This window comes from Hydra vulgaris, chromosome 12 (assembly GCF_038396675.1).
Source record: "Hydra vulgaris chromosome 12, alternate assembly HydraT2T_AEP".
Taxonomy (NCBI): Eukaryota; Metazoa; Cnidaria; class Hydrozoa; order Anthoathecata; family Hydridae; genus Hydra; species Hydra vulgaris.
Genome location: NC_088931.1, coordinates 39,260,644 through 39,278,480, shown reverse-complemented (window position 1 = coordinate 39,278,480; position 17,837 = coordinate 39,260,644). Strand labels below are relative to the sequence as shown.

Here is a 17,837-nt window from a genome sequence, read left to right as displayed (position 1 = left end):
AATGCTCAATTGAAAAAAGTTTTGTGACACACGCAATATACTTTTGTTAAGCTGGACCTATTAGTTTATAGTTTTAGTAATTTATTTTTTCGTAATTTTAAACGATATGTAAGAGGGTGTATACGAGGTTTCAAAATATAAATAATCTAAATGTTGAATTTTGAAATGAACAAACTCATATCCTATGAAAATGAAAAAAATAAAATTGAAAATAAAACACGACAAAAGGAAATTAAAAAAAAATAAAAATTGCATAAAATTAATTTAAAAAGGAAAAAATTGAACCACCGCTTGTTCCTTGCTCAACCCTCAAGAACGAAGACTGCAAAAAAAAAAAAAAAAAAAAATATAGAGTCGTTTAATTGAGATTTTTTCAAGCATGAAAAGCAAACTTAAACACGTTCCGATAAATTAATTAACTCGCTTGAGCAAGTTTGCATTGACTTGACTGGTAACAATTTACACCAGGAGGTGAATTCAGCGCGAAACTAACGTAATTTGTTTAATTTGAAATAATTTTTTAATCTTATAATGTATTAATTTTTTAAGGGATATAATTCACGTGTGCTCATTTTTAGGGACCTCATTTAGGGTAAGTTGAACATTTTAATCACATTTTTGTTAATAAGATTTCATAACGCATGAATACTTCTTAGGTTGCGCTGCTTCTTAACTTTGTTTTGATTTTTTAACAACGTTGAACGCACTTTTTGTTTATTAACATCAAAGTTGTTTATACTTTGCTTTTACCGTTTATTTCGTATTAATCCTATTTTAAGTAAACAACTTTTATTCGTTACTTTAAAACGCTGCCAAAAATAAAGCTCTATTATTTTGTTTAATTATTATTGCAAATATTTCAATATTCTTTTAAACACAATGCGCAACATATTCAATGACAAAACCTAATAGTTGGTAATAAGACGGTAACAGTCTTTCATTAAACTCTTCAAGTTTACGTTTAACTAATCTCACAAACCATTTAACAAGTCCTTTTCAAAATTCTACAAAAGTTTATATTAAAGTATATACTCCTTTTTATTTTATTACTTCCGAATCTCGACCGTAATAAATTTACTTTGCCTATGCTTTGCGTAGCATTGAGTAAAGCTAAAGAAAGTCGAAAAATACTTACTATTATGCAAAATACTTAACCATGATTGGAAATCATAATAAAAAACAAACTGAATATACAAATAGTTCTCAAGTTCAAACTTCTAAATTCTAAGTTCTATTCCAAAAACATAGGGAATATGCAAGTTCTTCATTCATTTTGTTTATAATTCCAAAAATAATAAGTTATTTATTGCAATCTTATAAATTCAATAGGGTTTAAAGCTGCGAATACTGTGTGTATCCTAAATTTAAGATAAAGAGCATTAACTAACATTTATAACATTTGTTCTAACATTTGTTTCATTGATCAAAGAAACTTCATTAAATCAAACGTACAATAATTGTTGACCTATAATAAAACTTGATTTAAAATCTATATATATATATATATATATATATATATATATATATATATATATATATATATATATATATATATATAATATATATATATATATATATATATATATATATATATATATATATATATATATATATATATATATATATATATATATATGTATATATCGACCCGCCTGTGTTCTTTGTGACACCTTAAGTCAAAATTTCACATAGATCCAATAAATTCAAAGAGCGATTTGATGTCAAATCGAATATTAACAAAAATTTGAGATTTTAACCGTTCTAAACCATTTAAAGAACGTTCAAACAGTTTCTTTTATTGAATTTGTTTTAAAAAAAAAACAGATTTTTTCTAGATATGGACAATTCTTTATTTGTAGAACTTTTACAATCATAAGCAAACAAATATAAAAGTATAAACAAGAACCACAATTATTATACAGTTAAATGATAAAAAAAGTAATCGACTATTTATTTAAAAAGTTTTTGCAAGATCATGCTCAATGGAAAAAACTAAAAGGTTGGTGAGTTGGTCTAGACTCTAGCGTCTAGACCTCTTTGTTGATCTCAGTTATACCAAGCTTACTGAAAGACCACTTACCTTTTAAGGGTATTTTTTTTCCCATTCTCCAATAATTACGATTTTTTGCAATGTATTCTCGTTTAATACATTTATTTATTGCTGAATGTATCATTATAACTAAATACTGTTCTGTAATTCTATTGTGGAAAGCTATAGAAGATTTGATTACAGCTATGTGGCTTGTGATTATAATAACTCTTAATTTATAATAATTGAGTGGTTTTTAAATTACGATTTTTGAGGATCATTTGTGGGCCGTTATTCAATATCAATTTAAGTAAATTTTTGTAAAAATAAGATTTTGATTAAGTAAAGATAAAAGCAGCTTAATTCTTTGTTGTTGTTATTTAAAAAAAAATTATACATTTCTGTTGTAAAAAAATATTTAAAAAAATGGAATCCGAAGCAAACTAGATGCAACGAAATTTATTCAAATTTATCTAGGAGGAAAATCATCAAGCACTTTAGTCGCTCTAATACCGTCACAAAAAATTCTCAAAAGGCTTTTAAGTATATTTACTCAGTAGTAAGTATTCATGAATGTAATACCTTAAAACTTTCAAATTTATTGAGAGTTTTGTATATCAGATATAAAGAAAAGTGGCAAAAAGTACATAAATTTAATACTAGATTTGAAATCCAGTATAAAAAATGGTTAGACAGTCCAGCTTTTCCCATCAAAAAATATACTAATTTATCAAATAAAAAAGCGGGACGTTCATTAAAAGAATTTTCTGAATTAAGCAACAGAAGTAAACGACGAATAGCTGATGACGTAGTTGACCCTAAAACAGATTCAATTGAACAAGTTTTACTTGCAGCAAAAAGAACAGCATATAATAGTCAAAACTATATCATGGTTAAGCTTCTTAAAAATATTATAGAACATCAAACTCAAGCAATTCAAATATTACACAGATTAAATAACAGTGAGATGATGTCAGATGATAAAGCGTTTAGATATTTCATCGACTGTAATCACACAAAAAGTTCATATAACGATACACACTTGACAGCACATGGTAGATATCCAAGCTATAGGACTATTAAAAAAGTGAAAGACATATGCTGTCCACCAAAAGATTTGATAAATACACCAAAAAAGTTTAACCAAACTATTAATTAATTATATTATAGCCAAACTATTAGTTAATTTGAATCAAGCGACTATTTTGAAGCATTTCGAAAAGAACAATAAAGGTTGTGAAGATTTAATATTATTGAGTTCATGGGGATTAGATGGAACTTCTAGAAACGCTAAATATCATTCGAGAATGGATGGCGTCGATGATTGTGATTCAGATTTACATACAGTAGCGACAACACCATTTCAGCTAACATTATACAATAACACAAAAAATTTAATGTGGCTAAATCTTACACCTCAAAGTATAAGATTCTGTCAACCTATCTACATGGAGTTTACCAAAAAAAAAAGAGACTATCCTTAAAATCAAAGAAGATATAGAAAAAGAAATATCACTTTTGAACCCTATTAGAGTTGATTTGCCAATTGGCAAATTTTTATTTTTGGATTTTTCATTTATCTTGAGTATGATAGATGGCAAAGTTATGGCGTTCATCACAGACACGTCATCTATGCAATGCTGTCCTATTTGTGGAGCAACTTTTAACGAGATGAGGGATATAAAAAACCTAAAATAATACAATGCAAAAAAAGATGCTCTTGGACACGGCCTGTCACTTTTACCCTGTTGGATGTTAAGGCATTTGGGATTAAGAATCGACAATGCAAGAGCAAAAGGACCTGGTAACTACAGGAAACGTTTGTGTTACGATTTTTGAATTGTCTTCAAAAATTGTAACAAAATAATAAAATGTTACGATTTTTGAAATGCCTTTAAAAATCGTAACATTTTAAGTGAAATCCTGGGAACCAGCGAGGAAATCATAATAAGCTTTCGTACTATTTTAATAACCATTATCAGTAACAATCCTGTTCATCCTAAAAAATTCAACAACCATTGCGAGGAAACATATTGAATTTTCTTAAAAACTTATGGAAGCTGGTTCAAAATTCCTGCAACAGTCCGTAAAATGTTGACACATGGAGGAGAAATGATTTTAAAATCTCCTGTTCCCGTAGAAGCTTTGGGCAAAGAAGCACTAGAGTGTCTTAGCAAAATCACTTAAAAAGATCGGCCACAACATGCTCGCAAGTGCTCAAAAGAAAAAATTTATTTGATGTATTTACGCGTGCAATGAACTCATCAGATCCAATTATAAGTACATTATCTTCAAGTACAAGATCTAAAAATCAAACTTATATTCTTCTAAAAGAAGTTACAGATCTTTTAGTACTAGAAGAAGTAGAAGTTAATACAAGCACTGACAAAAATGACGATAACACATGTGATGATGACAACGATATTGATTGATTTAATGAAAACTTTAATATAGATTTAGATTTGATAATGATTAGAATAAAAAGTAACGAAAAAGGTAAATCTTTTATTTGAAAATTATAAATAACTTCAAAAACATTACTAAAACAAAATAAATAAATAAATAAAAATATTTATTCAATGGCAGAAGGCGGGAGGCGAGGGCAGAAATAACTTTCTTCCTTCCCCTCGACCCTTAAATATTTTTAATGGCATTTTTTATTTATTTTAAGTATAAATTATAATAAGTTTTGATATAGTATCTAATATGTATAGTTTTGATTTGGTGTTTGAACCAAACCCTCTCTCCAAGGGAAAAATCTTATTTGCGCTAATGCTACAAGGTTAAGTTTCTAGGAAACTATAGATTAAAATTATGTGAAATTTTGAATATACATACTTAGCTATTGGAAAAATAATTTTGGCCACCCTTTGTATGTAACCGTCCCACTGTGTACTGTAATAAAAAGGAACTTTGATAATATTTTTAAAAATGTATAGAAGTAGCTAGTTACAGTTAATCTATAATTTACGATAAGTTATCACAATAAAAAAGTAAGTTCAAAGCAGACTTAAAAATATAGTAAAGTATTATATTATTTAAAATATAATAGTGTATTTTAAACTAATATGTTGGCAATAGTTTGCATAGCAATAGCATTTTTTTTTAATCAAAAAATTCCAACTTCAAATTCTAAAGAATTGATGTTTAAGGAAAAAAACTAAACGAATAAGAATTTTTGGAGCGCGTAGGAAATTGTCACAGTAAAAGGATGAGACTTAATTGAATGACGAGTAAAACGAGAATGGATTCTAGTAGATAGGACAAAGGACGCTAGCTCATAGAGCAGTGCCCATTAAGTATTTATAGGAAAGAGAAAGAGAAACAACAATACGACGATGTGAAAATGTTTGGAGGTTGCGACATCATCATTGAAAGATCTGCACCATGCTGTAGCAGAAGTGAGATCCTTTTTAAGCTCAAACACCCCCTCTAAGCAATCAGAGATATAAATTATCTATACATTCTATTTACCAATGTTTAGAGAAATCATCAGTATAATTCATTTTGCATTAAAAAACAGTAAACCTTAAGTTTGAGGACACGTTAAAAATAGATCCGTCAATGTGACTATTAGAATATGAAAATATTTAATTTAGAAGTTGCTTTTTGCAATTAAAAAAGATCAATCAAAAAAACCTTTGTAAAAGTCTAAAACTGTAAAAAATAAAGCAATTACCAGTTTCTACACTTATGGCTTTTTAAACCTTTATTGAAGTAGATATGGCGTCGAAAAGAACTCATTACTATACTAAAAAATTGTTACCGAAAAACTAGTCTAAATTAAAACAATGTTCCATAAAATCCGGCTATCACTCTATAAATTGTATTGTTTCTATAAAATGAATTGTTAAACCTATTACTATTTATTTTATATTTACACTGTCTTATTGTGTGTTATTATTATTATCTGTTTTTGCAATATAAACAAGAGTCATTTAGTACACCTATTTTTTTCAAATATATCTATTTAATAGGTGATGAAGAAGAAATGCTTGGTTGTCTTAGGCTTGCTACTAATACACGCAGCTAAAACCTATGCCAAAATATTGAAAGAGAAAAGTAAATTTAATTTCTTTTAAGATAGTTTACATGTATTGCTTAGTTAAATTTTTTTTTTAACTTTTTTAAAATTTGCATTTATAGCACGAAATGAAGTAAAAAGATATGCACTTGATAATGGAGAGAAAAGTAAAATAATTTAATGATAAATATTATTTCTTTTTTATTATTACATTTACTATAAATATTATATATATATATATATATATATATATATATATATATATATATATACACTGAGGCATATTCGTTGAGACGCATCAATTTTTTTCTCTTTATCTTAATTTTTTTCTATGCATTGTCAACTGATATGCATGCAAGTTATTATCAAAATAATTGTTGTGTTGTGGGCTAATAAAAACCACAAAAAATTTTTTTCTATGTGTCTTTATTAACATGAGAGTATATTTGATATACAAAAGCACATTTTTTAATTGGAATATATCTATAGATGCAATGAGGTTAATAACGGTAATCATTGATTTTTAATCACTTTTACACAAATAAATTGAAATTATTTAGTGTAATTTGATCTTTTGCTCTGCCAGTATCATTTTTATTGCATTTTACGAAATGCCTAAAGGAAAGTATTTGACAGATGCTGAAAAAATACAAATTAATTTATATCGTGGCTCAGAAATCTCACCAACACTTTCTATACGAGAAATAGCAAGAAAAATTGGAAGATCTGACCATGTTGTACGAAACTGCATTGCAAAAGGTGACAATTACGGTGTACAAAAGCAACAAACGGCAACAAAGTATTAACAAATCGGCAAATTAATCGAATTCGCTTCGAAGCAACCAAAAATAAATTGAATGCTACACAAATAAAGGATAAATTGTTATAGCCTGTCACCAATAAACATGTTGCACATATTCTACGTACAACACCAAACGTAAAGTGGAAGAAACCACACCAAAAATCAATGTTAAAAAACCACCATAAAATTGCTAGATTACAGTTTGCTAAAAACCATATACATTGGACTCATGAGTGGCAAAACGTAATATTTTCAGATGAAAAAAAGTTCAATTTAGATGGTCCGGACTCTTACAGTTGTTATTGGCATGATCTAAGAGGAATAAATGACCCACAAACAAAACGAAATTATGGAGGAGGAAGTTTAATGGTTTGGGGTGGATTTTCTTATTCAGGAAAATTGACTCTGTGTTGTGGTTTACCTAAAACGAACTCGATAAAGTATACAGAAATGTTTAATGATGTTCTCATAACTTATATGGATGAAAACATGGGTGATAATGCAATATTTCAGCAAGATAATGCTGCGATTCACACATCTAGGCATTATATGAAATGGTTTAAAGACCACAACATTCTGGTTCTCGAATGGCCAGCTTGTAGTCCGGACTTAAATCCAATCAAGAACGTGTGGGGAATGCTATCAAGAAAAGTTTATGACGCTAAAGCAGCCAGACACCAATTTAAAACTGTTGATGAGTTAAAGTGTAAAATCCTTGAAGCATGTCCCGTATATATATGTATATATATATATATATATATATATATATATATATATATATATATATATATATATATATACATATATATACATATATATACATATATATATATATATATATATATATATATAGAGAGAGAGAGAGAGAGAGAGAGAGATTTATATATATAGATATAGAGATATTTATATATATAGAAAGAGATATTTATAGTGAGAGAGAGAAAGAAAGAGAGAGAGAAAGAGAGAAAGAGACATAATTAAATAGGAAAAAAAGTAACCTAAAAAGCGGCAATTAATTTATAAACAAAATTATGTTTATTTGCTTGTGGTTTGGTATTTTAATATTCATGGATGATTTTATTTCAATTATATACTTTTGTACTATATAAGTTATTGCAATGTTTTTACATACATTGGACCAATGTAACTACGCAACCTATTTTCTGTTGCGTCGGTGTTATTCCTTTTATCGATATTATTGCTAAACACATGACGTTGGATCAACGTTGGATTTGCAACAGAAAAAATAGTCGACTTTTGCAATGATTTTACATAAGTTGGCCAAATGTATGTGTGCTAGCTGAGATATAATAAAATAACACTGGATTTCGAAAATTACTATTTAGAAATAATTTTACTAAAATAAATTTGTTAATTTAAGCTCTATGCACTTCACATTTTATCCTTGCAGTACCCTTTACACTCTTTTTAATTTCAACAGTGTATAGAACAATTGTTTTAATCTATTGACTAAGATTAAGTTTTATACATTCAGATGAATGTATAAAACTTAATGATGCCTCGATGCCGAAAGAGCTACCACAGTAACTTCACTTTAAAATTTTAGGATTTCAAAGTAACTTCACTTTAAAGTTTTAGGATTTAACTCAATACTTTAATTTATTAAGTAGACTAAAAGGTTTTGCTAGGACTTGTTTCGCTAGGAGTTTTTAGCATGTGTACTCTAGGTTTTTAGATTGTTATTCCTAGATTCGTTACAATTTGTAAATTTAGCAATGGTCAGCAAAACTGTTTTATGTCTTTAAGTAACTTACTTGTTTTGCTATAACTTAATTTGCTAAAACTATGTTTGGTTTTTGTAAATTGATTATTGTTTAAAATATTACTGAAATAAATCCATACTTAGAGTTTTTTTTATTACTTTTTGTTAGAACTTGTATTTTTTTTCATATTTATTTATTAAAACTATTTAATATGTTTATATGTTTTACTAAGGTACTAAAAAATTATAAATAGTTCCTTAAGCTAACCTAATCTAAAAACTCTCTCTCTCTCTCTCTCTCTCTCTCTCTCTCTCTCTCTCTCTCTCTCTCTCTCTCTCTCTGTCGACATGAAAACTTTTGTAATTAGATAACAAAAAGGGGAAAGATAGTTTAGTAAAAACAAAAAAAATTATTTTTTCACCACGGGAACATGTTGAAAAACAATTATTAACGTGGATCACTTAACTTTGATAGATTATATAAATTATATTTATCAACGCAACATTTTGTGTCAATAAAGGCATCTAGTTTTATAACTTTCAAAATTAAAAATATTTGTTTGTCTTTTTTTGCAAAATGTTGCTAAACTGGTGAAAATGTTTAAGTAAAAATAAAACAATCCTACGATAAAATAACTTGAATAATTAAGAAAACTTGATATATATATATATATATATATATATATATATATATATATATATATATATATATATATATATATGTATATATATATGTATGTATGTATATAAAGTTATATTAACATTAGCATAATCATTCATACATCAAATTTTGAAAAATTAATGCAATACAACGAATGTAAAAATTGTTTCCTGTATTTGAGACTTTTAAACAGATCTCTAAAAACAGATAATTATCATGCATATAACAAAATGATAATTATCAAGCATATAACAAAATGGTAGTTATCATGCATATAATAAAATTATTTTAAAGACTAATTACAGTTACTATACTGAAATTTTGTCTAATAAAGTTCGCTTTATACATTCAAAACTTATTTTGAATATTGTTAGCTAGTATTTTTCCTCATTAGTTATATCTGAAGAATATTTGTTTATGTTTTCTTCACTAACCTGTATAAACGGTTTTGAAAATATATCATTATTTGCACATTTAACCAGGGGTTAGGTTTACTTACTCTTTCATTAACTACACAGTTAACCAGTGAGTAGATTATTCTGTTTCTATATATATCTTCTTTTTAAACATAAAGCTTTTTTTCAATCTGAAACATAAAGCTTTTTTTTCAATGTGAATAGTAAGTAATCGTGGTGCCGGCCCCTGGCCCCGGCCCTGGCCCCGGCCCATTAATTTATTGCTCAAATTCTGAAAAGTTAATATAACTAATAAAATCTTTGAAATATTTAAGTTATAATTATTTTTTTAAATTTATATTAAATTTTTTTTTTTTTAATTAATTTACAAAACTTCGAATACTTTGTTAAAAAAAATGCTCAGACTTTTTCTATGTGCAAAAAGTAAAACTACACATTCTGAACAAACTAAAACGTCTCGACTTAAAATCAAAAACTATCATTATAGATACAAGTAAACACTGTCAAAAGTGGTATTACGATTGCTAGTAATAACGTTATCGTTGCTCAGTGAAAATGGACAATTTAAATTATAACTAAACTTAATAAACAAGGTCACTAATTAACTATAATATATTTTAAGATTTAGAAATTTAATTTGAAACTCACAAAATTATGTTAACTAACATAAATTAACTTTAAAAGCTTAAGAGTCTTAAATTTTGAGTTTTGAGGCAAAACCCTCAAACTATCAAACCAAATACCATAAAAACAATAATATTGAATTGCATAATCAGTTTAAAGTTAAGCTGTGCCACTGTCACCGGAATTTTTTTTTTTTTTGTAAAATACACGCTAATTTTACCATTACGAAAATGTCGTAATTGTGCATTTTGTTGAATTGAAATTTGCATAAACAATTTATAACTTGCAAAAACTGGAATTAGCTTGTTGTTAGCAATCAGAAATATAGATAAACGAAAATTTTGTAACAGCTACCAATACTAGAATGTTATCAGTGTTTACCTTTTTAAAGAAAGAAATTTAAATGTTAACATGTTCAATAATGTTTGATTATAGATTCAAAAACTTTAAACTACTAATTATCTCTAAAAAATATTTTTTTAACTTTCCCTCGATAAAAAATTTAATCATGGGATGTTTCTCAACTGATTATTATTAACTCAACTTTAACCTAATCTAAATAATTTTTTTTAAAGAGATTATTTAGTTTCATCATTTCTAGTTTTATAACTTAAATTTTTGCAGAATTTTTAATTATGACTATAATTTTTTTAGGGGCATGGGTATGCCACCCCGGCTGTCAGAGTTATTGTTTACCTTCCTGCAAAGCAAGTTGTTGCAAACCTGGAGCCCCAGATTACCACCCAGACATGATTCCAGGTATTTCATTTATAATTTTTTACATTTTAGCTTATATTATTTAGTAATAAAAACAAAAAGTTCTATTGCATGCTGCAAGGTATATTTAAACACAGTGTGCAATGAATTCTGCAAAATGGGAAGTAATGTCTGTTAAAAAAATAACGAATAGCATTTGCAAAATTAAATGTTACGTATGTTACAAACATTAACCATAAGATTATTGTACTTTAATTTTATTTAAAAAAAAAAATATTTACAGCCTAATGAATTTTATAATTGTGTGTAATAATCGCTTCATTTTAAACGATCGATTTATTTAATGTAAAATTTTGTTTCATTTTAAAGTATCGATTCATTTTTATGTATCAATTCATTTTTAAGTATCGATTCATTTTTAAGTATCGATTCATTTTAAAGTATCGATTCATTTTTAAGTATCGATTCATTTTAAAGTATGGATTCATTTTCAAGTACCAATTCATTTTAAAGTATCGTTTCATTTTAAACTGTTTCATCGATTCATTTTAAAGTATTGATTCATTTTAAAGTATCTATTTATTTTAAAACTATTTAAAAGATAATTATTTCTTGTAAAATATTTTTTTCCAAAAAAAAATTATCTGCTTTTGAAAATCTTTTAGCATGTTAGGGACAGACAAAAGATTTTGTGGGAAAACCCAAATTTTTTTCATTCATAATTTTTAAAACAAGATGACTGTTTAAAGATACTTAAGGCAGCAAGCATACGCTAAAAAGTTTCACACAAGACTCAAGGCACAGCTGTCATATTACGTAATAAAAGTTTGGAAGGTTCTACTAGCTTCAATTAGGGGAGAGGGTGGAGCATTGGAAAACACAGGCAAATATTGAGCCGTTTTAAATAAATTTCGACTTTAAAATGCTGATTTTGAACGTTGTTTATAATCACTTCTTCCACAGAAAATATAGTTAGGTTTAAAGGTTTTGTTACCAGTAAATTTACCTGTTGTTCATTTTGCCGCTATGTTGATTTTTTTTACATTCTGGTGAGAATGGTAATTACGCTACTTTTTTGAGCGATGAATAATGTCTTAATTAGCTTAAATTCAAAATTAAACCTAAAATTGCTAAGAGAAAATTAAAACATGAACAGATTTTTATTAAATAAATAAATAATTCACTCTGAGGTACTCACTGGTAAAGGGTGAGGATTATATTTTCTAGTTGTAAAATCCTTTTACAACTAGAAAATATAAAAAAACGAAAAATATACAGTATATTTTTCGTTTATGATTTTAATAAGTAAAAAGAAAGCGGACACTCGTAGAAGACCATCAAGTCTTCATCGAGAACCGCTTGTAAATTTAAAAGTCTCATAAAAATCAAATGCATACATACATGGTCAAGTGTATATAGCACAAGAAAAATTTAAGTGCATTCATATACATATTCAGTTACATCACTGCATAAAAAATAAAAAAGTAAATTATTCAATGTTTAAAAGTACGAAAATATATCATCAATAGACAAAATGATTTCCATAAGCTTTTTTTTGAATGAGAGATAACTCCATTCCATAGAAAAATCAAAATGTTTTAAAACTATTTTATTCCAAAGAGAAGCTCCACGAAATGAAATGCTTGATTTTCAAGAATTGGTTTTAAAAAAATGGTTGACGAATTAAATTATTATTTCTTAAGCTGTATTTATTTTTATTTTTTAAGGTATATAAATTATGGAAAAAAACTGGGTTGGAGTTAGTTTTACATTTTTTAAAAACAAGAATCCTGGGTTGGATTCTTAGTTTTACATACATAAAACAAAGAATATTAAAAACATTTAGTTGATATATATCAAGAATTTTCATTTCAAATAAGAGAGGCTTGGCATGAGTAAATCTATCTTAAAAAGTAGTAGGACGAGCAACATGCTTTTGTTAACAATAAAGTGGCCTAAGTTAGGATTTATTAGCACTTCACAAAGCAATATTTGCATAGTTTAAATGAAAATGGATAAAGGAGTAATATAATTGAGTTAAATTACGTTTATTTAAAGCATTTCTAGCTTTTACAACATTCCTATACTTTTAGCAACTTTATTACACAAGAATTCCATGTGATATTTCCAATAAAGGTTTTCATTGATATAGATACCAAAAAAGTTTGTATTTGTTACTCTTTTTATTAGAATTTTGTTAATAAAAAGTAATGGTAAATCACAAAGCAGAAGTTTTTTTTTAGAAGCTGGATGAAAAAGTATCCAATTAGTTTTTTCAACATTAAGTGAAAACTTGTTTATTTTGAACCATTCAGAAATTTTTGTTAATTCGATATTTATATTTTGGGCCCAAGTATAGAACCCAGGGAAACACCACAAGTTATATTTAATAGATTGGATTGGTCAGTTAAATTACTATAAACAAACTGTTTACGGTTGCTTAAATAGCTTTTAAGTAACAGTAAAACATTTCTTTTCATTCGATAATATTCAAGTTTTTTTAGGAGAACTTTATGATCAATTGTATCAAAAGCTTTTGATAAATCTATGAAAACTCCCAACGTGAATTGAGAATTTTCAAAATATTCAGAAATATTGCGAGTAATTTGGATTATTGCATGTTTTGTTGAGATATGTTTTTTTGAATCCGTATTGATTAACATATAGTATAATATTTAAAGAAAGGTGATTATAAATTACGTTATAAAAAATCTAAAACTTAAAAAAAAAATAGACAAAACAGAATTTGGGTGATAGTTAGAAACATTGGTTGCATCACCAGTTTTGAAATTGGAGTCACTTTAGCTATTTTTAGAAAATCAGGAAAAACACCCTGTTTATTGAATAATGTAAAACTTTAAATAGTACAGCTTTTAGGGGTTCATAAGGCTCGATGACAGCATTACCATTTATATTATCATATCCAGTTGGTTTATTACACTTAAGCATCTTAAAAGATTGCTCTTTTAAGATGCTTAAGTGTAATAAACCAGCTGTAATAAACATCTTATGAAAAATCTTCGTAAGATAATTCATAATATGTAATCGAAAAATCATACTCATCTATTTGATTAGCCACAAGAGGAATTTTATTAGTTATATTAGGGCCAACAGAAACAAAAAATTTATTTAAATTCACCACTTATTACAGTTGGATCAGAGGAAAATTCATCATTAATTTTTATAGTTTTGGGCAGTGAGCACGGTTTTATTTTTTGCATGCCAGTAAGTTCTCAAAGAATTTCTCATGTGCGTTTACAATTATGTTTGTTCATCTCAAGTAAATTTGAGTAGTACAATTTTATTTAAATTTTTCCTTTGTTTTTCAAATTTTTGGCATAATTTTTATAAAGAATCTTACTTTCGTTTGTTTTGGTTTTTAAAATTTGATATATAATTTTTGCTAAATTTTTAAAGAATCTTCTAAGATCTTTTGCGATCCATGGTGACATTAAGCTCTTGGTTTTTTTATTTAATATAAATTTCGGAAAGTTTATGTCATATATTTCATAAAAAGATTTAAAGAAAGCGTCATAGACTTGATTAGCGTCTGTAGATACTTTAATTTGATTCCAATGAAGCAGAGATAACTGCTATTTAAAAGATTTTAAATTTGCTGCGGTAAAAAGCGTTTTGAAAAATTTGTTTTCTGTTGGGATATTTTTTCTGCGGCAATGTTAATCGAGATAAAAATTGGGAAGTGATCTGAGTTGTCGCTTTTCTTTTCAATTTCTTGTCGAGAGGTAACAATGCTCCTCCCTCTCCCCTATTATATTCTAATAGCATGTTTGCTAAAAACTGTTTTTTTGGTTAGTGTGATTAATATGTGTGAATAATTGTCTACACAATATTGTCATACGCGAGGTTAGAATTATCTTGTTTTATCTCCACATTATTGAGTTTTGAGATAAAACGATTTAAAAAATAAAAACTTTAGACGGTCAGAAAAAATATTTTTAACTTCAGTTTTCTTTGCAACTTTTTTGATTATAAGTTAGATTACAATACAGTAGAAAAATATCATTTTGAGGTACATGACACAATCAATAATTCAAATTTTTCAAAAAGTGGAGAGCAAGATAATTCTAACCACGTGATAAGTTTAGTAACTACGAGTAAAAGTAAAATAAACTTTTTCGGAGAAATTCTAAGAGTGGCTTAACTATTATGCAAGTGGCTTAACTATTATGCAAACAATAAACTTCTATCATAATTGACTTATTAAAAATGTTTTTGTTAGGAGCCAATTTTAATGAAAAAGTTTTCAACCCCGATGTTCTTTTAGAAACAATATGAAGTTAATGCACAATATGAAGTTAATATAAAATGGCGGACTCATCGACTATTAATATTATTTCGCAAAGGATATTTATTTAAGTTTACAGAGTTAAAGTTTATTTGAGATACGTAAATTGTAAAACAGAGGCGCCAATACATGTTAACATTTTAGTATAGTGCGACTACTCGACGTTTTTGCTTAACTACCGTTTTTTGCATTTAATCTGGTGGGTTTTTGCATTTAATCTGGTGGGTTTTTGCATTTAATCTGGCGTTTTTTTGCATTTAATCTGGTGTTTTAAAATTTATATCAGTTTTATAATGCAAGTTATGAATCGCTTGACTTGTTTATAATAAAAAATCTCATATTCTATTTAAAATTAAAGTTAGATGTGTAAAAAATAGTATAATCAATTAGCATTAAGTATTATATATATATATATATATATATATATATATATATATATATATATATATATATATATATATATATATATGTATATATATATATGTATATATATATGTATATATATATATGTATATATATATGTATATATATATATGTATATATATATATGTATATATATATGTATATATATATATATATGTGTGTATATATATATATGTATATATATATATATGTATATATATATATATATATATATATATATATATATATATATATATATATATATATATATATATATATATATATATATATATATATATATATATAGCATACTAGTTTAAAAACAGATTTTTAACAATTACAACTTTTATTCTATATTAATATTATATTCATTAATACATCGCGTAAAAAAAGATTCGCAATGTCTCACGTAGTTTGAAAGGTCACGTTTATTAATATGCTAATAAGCGTTCCTTATTTGTTCTAATAAATCGTTATTTCCAATGGGAGCTATTTATCTACTTGTCGTATTCCTAATTTTTGAGAATTTTTCTTTACAAGAATTTAGACAAGGTAAGTATCGGGATAAAAAATAAACATCACAGGGATAAATATCATAAAAACCTGATTATGAATGTGTCATATTATTATACATGTATATATATATACGGCCCTATCTTATATTTCAACGCCGGTCTTAAGGTAGAATATATTATGAACTTAACATGGCGCTACGAGTACGTAAAGAAACGTGTAGAAACTAATTGTTTTTTGTTTAAAGATTATCTTGTTTAACCTTTTGAATCGTTACTTAAAAATAAAAAATAAAAAATGACGGAAAGTGATAAGGGAGGCTTTTTTCCTCCAATGTTAGATTTAACTGTAGATAGATTCGCTGCATTTCGCTCACGGATTGAGAAATAGCATGATTATGTTTTGTTGTCAGATTTAGAAAAGAATCCACTAGCATATCAAGCTGCAATGTTAAGATGTACATTTTCTTCAGAAACTCGAAACATTTACGAATCATTAAACCTAACCGAAAATGAAAAAACAGATCCAGCTATTATATTGGAAAAAATGGAAGAGTTTCCTAAAGGTATTATTATTGAGACTTTAGAAAGACATAAATATTTTAAACGTTTTCAAGAAGATGGTGAATGCTTTGATGATTTCTTAACCGAAGTAAAATTATTAAGTAAAAATTGAAACTTTTGTAATACTGAAGATTGTTTTGGCAGTTTATTAAGAGATAAAAATGTATATGGAATACGTGACAAAGTACGTGACAAAGTACGTGACAAAGTACGTAAGAAATTACTTTCTTAAAAAACTTTAACACTCAATAAAGCAGTAGAAGTTTGTTGTTGTTTTTAGGAAGAGTTGACGCAGATTGTGCAGACGGACCTTGGGAAGTTCAATTAAAAGTAAAATATGGAAAAATAACTTTTAAAATTGACTCAGGCGCTGAGGTCACAGTTATAGGAGCTAACCATTTAAAAAAGTTTGGAATTAAAATTGAACATTTATACACTACTAATAAACGACTAGTAAGTCCTGATTATAAGCAACTCAATTGTCTTGGATAATTTCAAAAATCATTCTCTATAAACGGTCAGAACAGTGAATTAAGCGTATGAAAGAGATGAGTGTTATTAAAATAGTAAATCAACCTACAAGCTGGTGTCATCCAATAGTTGTTGTAAAAAAACTAAATAAAATACTTCATATCTGTATTGATTTAACACAATTAAGCAAAGACACCAAGCGTGAATTCTATGTACTGCCAAGTGTAGACGATACATTGGCCCAACTTGGAAATAGATGTAAATATATGGCAAAATTAGATGCTAACTCAGAATATTAGCAGTTACCAATGGATATTGAAAGTCAGTTAAAATGTACATTTACGACACCTTTTAGGCGGTTCTGCCCAACGAGGGGTCCATTTGGGTTAAAGTCACTCCCTGAAATTTTTAGTAAAAAAATGGATCAAGCTATTGATGGTCTAAAAGGAGTGGTTAAAAGTATGGATGATTTTTTAGTTTTTGGAAATACAGAAATGGAATATAACGAAAATCTTTTAGCATTGCTAAATAGATTTGCTGAAAATGGAGTTACCCTTAATTTAGAGAAATGTTTACTTGATCAAAC

General features: G+C 26.9%; 1 protein-coding gene across 2 annotated transcripts in view; it reads left to right on the top strand.

Annotated features, from left to right (window-relative positions):
* The first annotated feature begins 420 nt into the window (after window positions 1–420).
* The window catches only part of LOC100215343 (keratin-associated protein 16-1), a 31,347-nt gene continuing 13,930 nt past the window's right edge, over window positions 421–17,837 (top strand). Inside the window, exons 1-4 of one of the 2 annotated variants that reach the window (XM_065813176.1) lie at window positions 421–493; window positions 6,007–6,091; window positions 6,176–6,220; window positions 10,934–11,038. In XM_065813176.1, coding sequence (XP_065669248.1) covers window positions 6,010–6,091; window positions 6,176–6,220; window positions 10,934–11,038 — 232 coding nt within the window. In that variant the 5' untranslated portion in view covers window positions 421–493; window positions 6,007–6,009. Of the gene's footprint in view, window positions 593–6,006; window positions 6,092–6,175; window positions 6,221–10,933; window positions 11,039–17,837 lie in introns of both variants that reach the window. The other variant, XM_065813175.1, reaches the window with a different exon arrangement.